Raw genomic sequence first — 6,915 nt, forward strand, 5'->3', positions numbered from 1 at the left:
AGGGAAGTCCCTTGAGTGGCTTTTCATTAGCTGAGTTTCCAAGATGTTATCATTATCAAATTGTTTCTAAAACCATATACAAACTTATAAAAACTTTACTCACCCCAACACTTTCCTACTGTAGTGTACAGAGTATATGAAAGGTCAAGACATTAGGTAGCACTGAGAATGTAGGGGAGTATGTGTTAGATGTTGGAAAAGAGGAGAGGCAGGGGAGGAACACAGAGAAAGAGAGAATGATGAAGCTATGTTCTCTTAATCTGAGAATATATATATAAATGCAATATATAGATGAACATTATTCTTATATTGAATCAGTAACCATATTTTTAGATTATCTAGATATATAATTTGTTTTTTGGGGAGTGGAAAAACTAAAGATAATTGATGAAAATTTCAATTTTCTTTTATATATTTACAGCTACCTAACTGTAGCCTACAATTTGCTGTGACTAAGATTTTGTGAATTACTTAGCATTTCATAGGTTGCTGGCACTGCATCATGAGAACTTCCTAATTCTGAGCTTTTTGGGTCTGAGTCCACCCACTCAGTCTAATGCACTGTGTCTTTGAAAAATCTCTTTACCCTAAGTATCTTCAGTTTCTTCCTATGTAAACTGAGAATAGTAACAGTGTTTCTGGATTTTTATGAAACAAATAATATACTGCAGTCATTCCTAAATACCTGTCCATATATTGAGCTTAGTTCCATAACAAAGTTTTCATGGGTATATAGTAGAATAAGAAAAAAAAGATCACTGTGATGAGTGTTAATCAAATTTTATACAATTTTTAAAAATGGAGATAAGTTCTTTCTATGCTTTTGCTTTAAAATCTTCTTTATTTTACAAAATACCTTTCTGAGGTTTCTCCCTATTTCCCCCCTATTTTACTAGTAGGTAAAATCTCAAAGTCTCAGAATTGATGAGCTGATGATATAGAGACACTGGGCTCAACACAGATATGAGTCAGTGTTCCCATGAATTTTGCTTTTGTATGGAGTTAGTCCTCTGTCTAGCAGTAGAGACAGAGAGAGAGAGAGAGATCTTCAGATATAATATTTTTGGGTGAGTCCTTCTCAAAAATAGTGTTTTTGTCAATGGCAAAAAGCTGAAAGCCTTCCCACTAAAATCTGGAACAAGACAAGGATGCCCACTCTTACCACTTCCATTCAACATAGTATTGGAAGTCCTAGCCACAGCAATCATACAACAAAAAGAAATAAAAGGTATCTAATTTGGAAGAGAAGAGGTAAAATTGTCATTATATGCAGACGACATGATACTATATATGGAAAACTCTAGAGACTCCACACAAAAACTACTAGAACTGACAAACAAATTGAGCAAGGTAGCAGGATACAAGATTTACATACAGAAACCTGTTGCATTTCTGAAATATCAGAAAAGGAAAGTAAAAAAAAAAAAAAACCTCTTTTAAAATCACATAAAAAATACTGAGGAATAAATCTGACCAAGGAGGTGAAAGATATATGCTGAGAACTATAAAACATTGATAAAGGAAATTGAAGATGATTCCACTGGACCACCAGGGAACTCCCTGAAGATGATCCAAATAAATGGAAAGATATCACATGCTCTTGGATTGGAAGAATTAATATTGTTAAAATGGCCATATTACCCAAAGCAATCTACAGATTTGATCCCTATCAAGTTACCCATGACATTTTTCACAGAACTAGAAAAAATAATCATAAAATTTATATGGAAGCATAAATGACCCAGAATTGCCAAAGCAACCCTGAGAAAAAAGAACAAAGCTGGAGGTATAACCCTTGCAGACTTCAGACAATACTACAAAGCTACAGTAATCAAAACAGTATGGTAAGGAATAAAGACGCAGATGTAGAGAATGGACTTGAGGACACGGGGAGGGGGAAGGGTAAGCTGGGATGAAGTGAGAGAGTGGCATGGACATATATACACTACCAAATGTAAAATAGATAGCTAGTGGGAAGCACCTGCATAGCACAGGGAGATCAGCTGGGTGCTTTGTGACCACCTAGTGGGGTAGGATAGGGAGGATGGAAGGGAGACTCAAGAGGGAGGAGATATGGGGATATATGTATATGTATAACTGATTCACTTTGTTATAAAGCAGAAACTAACACACCACTGTAAAGTAATTATACTCCAATAAAGATGTTAAATTAAACAAACAAACAAACAAAAAACAACCCAGTATGGTATTGGCACAAAAACAGATGTATAGATCAATGGAACAGAATAGAAAGCCAGAAATAAACCCACACACCTACAGTCAGGAGGCAAGAATATACAATAGAGAAAGGAGAGTCTCTTCAAAGAGTGGTATTGTGAAAGCTGGACAGCTGCATGTAAATCAATGAAGTTAGAACACACCCTCATGCCATACAAAAAAATAAACTCAAAATGGCTTAAAGACTTAAATATAAGACTGGACACCATAAAACTCCTAGAAGAGAACATAGGCAAAACATTCTCTGACATAAATCATACCAATGTTTTCTTAGGTCAGTCTCCCAAGGCAATAGAAATAAAAGCAAAAATAAACAACGGGACCCGATCAAAACATAAGTTTTTGCACAGCAAAGGAAACCATAAACAAAACAAAAAGACAACCTAAGGACTGGGAGAAAATATTTGCAAATGATGCGACCGACAAAGGCTTAATTTCCAACATATACAAACAGCTCTTACAACTCAGCAACAAAAAACCAAACAACCCAATCAAAACATAGGCAGAAGACCTAAATAGATGTTTCTCCAAAGAAGACATAGAGAAGGCCAAAAGTCACAAGAAGAGATGCTCAACATCACTAATCATTAGAGAAATGCAAATCAAAACTACAGTGAGGTGTGACCTCACACTGGTCAGAATGTCCAGCATTAAAAAGTCTACAAATAGCAAATGCTGGAAAGGCTGTGGAGAAAAAGGAACACTCCTATACTGTTGGTGGGAATATAAGTTGGTGCAGCTACTATGGAGAACAGTATGGAGGTTCCTCAGAAAACTAAGAATAGAGTTGCCATATGATCCAGCAATCCCACTCCTGGGCATATATCTGGACAAAACTATGATTCAAAAAGATACATGAACCCCTATGTTCATAGTAGCACTATTCACAATAGCCAAGACTTGAGAACAACCTAAATGTCCATCGACAGATGAATGGATAAAGAAGATGTGGTACATATATACAATAGAATACTACTCATCCATAAGAAAGAATGCCATTTGTAGCAACATGGATGTACCTAAAGATTATCATACTAAGTGAAGTAAATCAGAAACAGAAAGACAAATACCATATGATATCACTTATATATGGAATCTAAAATATGACACAAATGAACTTATCTATGAAACAGTCTCACAGACATAGAGAACAGACTTGTTGTTGCCAAGGTGGGTGAGGGAGGGATGGATTGGAGTTTGGGATTAGCAGATGAAAATTATTTTAACATAGAATGGATAAACAACAAGGTCCTACTATATAGCACAGGGAACTATATTCAATATCCTGTGATAACTATAACAGAAAAGAATATGAAAAAGAATACATATATATTTGGTTTATATATATATAAAACGAATCACTTTGCTGTATACCAGAAACTAATACATTATAAACCATTATATACTTCAGTTTCAAAAAAAAGTGTTTTGGGGGCTTTCCTGGTGGCGCAGTGGTTAAGAATCCACCTGCGGGCTGCCAGGGCTCAGCGGGCGCTCGGGCTCCAGGTGTGCAGGATGAAGATCGAGAAGGTGAACAGCACCACCAAGACGCAGCGCATCACCTCCCACAGCCACGTGATGGGGCTGGAGCTGGACGAGAGAGGCCTGGCCAAGCCGGTGGCCTCGGGGCTCGTGGGCCAGGAGAACGCGCGCAAGGCATGTAGTGTGATAGTGAAATTAATCAAAAGCAAGAAAATGGCTGGAAGTGCTGTCTTGTTGGCAGGGCCTCCTGCAACTGGCAAGACAGGTCTAGCTCTGGCTATTGCTCAGGAACTGGGTAGTAAGGTCCCTTTCTGCCAGATGGTGGGGAGTGAAGTTTACTCCACGGAGATCAAGGAGACAGAAGTGCTGATGGAGAACTTCCGCAGGGCCATTGGGCTGCGGCTAAAGGAGACCAAGGAGGTATATGAAGGCGAGGTCACGGAGCTCACCCCATGTGAGACGGAGAACCCCATGGAGGGCTAGGGCAAGACCATCAGCCACGTGATCATAGGGCTCAAGACAGCCAAGGGGACCAAGCAGTTGAAACTGGACCCCAGCGTTTTTGAAAGTTTGCAGAAAGAGCGAGTAAAAGCTGGAGATGTGATTTACATCGAAGCCAACAGTGGGGCTGTGAAGAGGCAGGGCAGGTGTGATACCTACGCCACAGAATTCGACCTTGAAGCTGAAGAGTATGTCCCCTTGCCCAAGGGGGATGTGCACAAGAAGAAGGAAGTCATCCAAGACGTGACCTTGCATGACTTGGACGTGGCCAACGCATGGCCCCAGGGGGGGACAAGACATCCTGTCCCTGATGGGCCAGCTCATGAAGCCAAAGAAGACGGAGATCACAGACAAACTCCGAGGGGAGATTAACAAGGTGGTGAACAAGTACATCCACCAGGGCGTGGCAGAGCTGGTTCTGGGGGTTCTGTTCATTGATGAGGTCCACATGCTGGACATCGAGTGCTTCACCTACCTGCACCAGGCGCTGGAGTCTTCCATCGTCCCCATCATCATCTTTGCGTCCAACCGAGGCAACTGTGTCATCAGGGGCACAGAGGACATCACCTCTCCTCACGGCATCCCTCTCGACCTTCTGGACCGAGTGATGATCATCCGGACCATGCTGTACACCCTGCAGGAGATGAAACAGATCATTAAAATCCGAGCTCAGACAGAGGGAATCAACATCAGTGAGAAGGCGCTGAACCACCTGGGGGAGATTGGTACCAAGACCACTCTGAGGTACACGGTGCAGCTGCTGACCCCAGCCAACCTGCTGGCCAAGACCAACAGGAAGGACGGCACTGAGAAGGAGCACTTCGAGGAGACCAGTGAGCTCTTCTACGATGCCAAGTCCTCAGCCAAAATCCTGGCTGACCAGCAGGATAAGTACATGAAGTGAGATGGCTGAGGTCTTCTGCAAAGAGACTCTGGGTGGGCCCGGTCCCAGTCCAGCCTGTGGGTAGGATGCTTGCCCCCAGGTTGGGCTCTGTCCCCACTCGGGCAGGTGGCAGTGTTGTCAGTTTAGCATGGAAGGGTTTCTTTTTGAATTATTGTGACTCCTCCCGTGGTTGCTTTGAAGGAACCCTGCCTTATCTGGTGTGTTTTCTAATAAACCCTGATAGGTTATTTTGATGATTTAAAAAAAAAAAAAAAAGAATCCGCCTGCCACCGCAGGGGACATGGGTTCAAACCCTGGTCCGGGAAGATCCCACATGCTGCAGAGCCACTAAGCCTGTGCGCCACAACTACTGAGCCTGCGCTCTAGAGCCCACGAGCCACAACTACTGAGCCCACATGCCACAACTACTGAAGACCGCGCACCTAGAGCCCGTGCTCCGCAGCAAGACAAGCCACTGCAATGAGAAGCCTGCACACCGCAACGAAGAGTAGCCCCCGCTCGCCACAACTAGAGAAAGCCTGCATGCAGCAATGAAGACCCAATGCAGCCAAAAATAAATAAATAAAATAAATAAATTTTTTTTAAAAAAGGGTTTTTGAACAGCTGCCTTAGAGATGTCGTTGGTGCCTATAGAACCAAAATGAATTGCTCCCAAGGGCATGGTATGGCCTGATTAGCACTGAACTTCTACAGACAGCAACAGGCAATAGAATTGGGAGAGAGCCATGGGACTCCCTTATCCAAATGTGTCTGGCCAGTGTCACAAAGCCAAATATGACTTTGAGTCCTGTGAGTCATTGGCATTTTGTCTCTTTTCTCCCCTATTCATGTTAATTGCTATAGGCTCATTTCTTAATTCACTTGAGAGACATTCACTGGGGTCCATTTTTTGTCAGGTATCAGGCTGAGTAGTTTACATACATTATTATCTCATTGAATTCATTCAACAGTTTAGTGAGGCAGGCATTATTATCATCTCCAATTTTACAGACGAGGAAATGGGCTCAGACGCCTATGTGCTGTACAAGGGCCACTGATCAAGAGTCATCTAACAGGGTTCAAGCTCAGGTGTCTCACATTCCGAAGGTCACAGCATGGACCATGGAAAGACAGGTCCTTCTGTATCACAGGCAGACCTATGGTGGCAACATTATAAGCAAGGACTTGGAAATATGCAGACCTCAGTTGTTGCTGATATCGTTTTTAGTTTGTTTGGAAAATTGAGAAAATAATTGTCTAACATTGATGGTTGTTGTCATGACTAAATTAAATACTGTATATAAAATCCTAGAACATAATAAGCTTTTTTGAAATGGTAACTGTCAATAATAATGTTAACAATAGTAATTGGACTTTGATGTGGGTGGTATGACACTTTGTAGGAGGTAAGAAAATATATATAACAACGTGAAGTATAGCAGGAAGTTTGGGAGCTGGGTAGCAGGCTTGAGGAATTGTGATGAGAGATACAAAGATCATTGGAGGTGGGTTCCAGTGTGGTGAGGGCATCCTTGTTGAGTCCATCCTGGCCTGGTGGGCCCCGGCACCCTAAGAGATGGAGTTCAAGTTGGTGTGTGGCCCCCGAGTTCACAGAGCTTTGTTCCACTCCTGCTGGGGAGGGGCATGATCAGTGAGGGATGAGGTCCATGCAGCTGAGACCTTGCGAAAGGAGTCTGTATGGATGAGAAGCTAAGCCAGGCTCCCGAGGGGAAGCCCTCCACCCTGGCTGTCTGGTTTGTATTAAGTGGAGTCAGTCTCTGATTACCTTGGCCAAAAACCCTTTCCCCCAA

The 6,915-nt window shown here is 42.3% G+C and overlaps 1 protein-coding gene across 1 annotated transcript; it reads left to right on the forward strand.

Moving 5' to 3' along the window:
* Window positions 1-3,753: 3,753 nt before the first annotated feature.
* LOC118893239 (ruvB-like 1) lies at window positions 3,754-5,125 on the forward strand. The gene is given in 2 exon segments (XM_036848573.1): window positions 3,754-4,506; window positions 4,508-5,125. Coding segments are annotated over 2 exon segments (1,371 nt in total).
* The last annotated feature ends 1,790 nt before the right edge of the window (window positions 5,126-6,915 follow it).

The sequence above is a fragment of the Balaenoptera musculus genome, chromosome 3, assembly GCF_009873245.2.
Source record: "Balaenoptera musculus isolate JJ_BM4_2016_0621 chromosome 3, mBalMus1.pri.v3, whole genome shotgun sequence".
Lineage (NCBI taxonomy): Eukaryota > Metazoa > Chordata > Mammalia > Artiodactyla > Balaenopteridae > Balaenoptera > Balaenoptera musculus.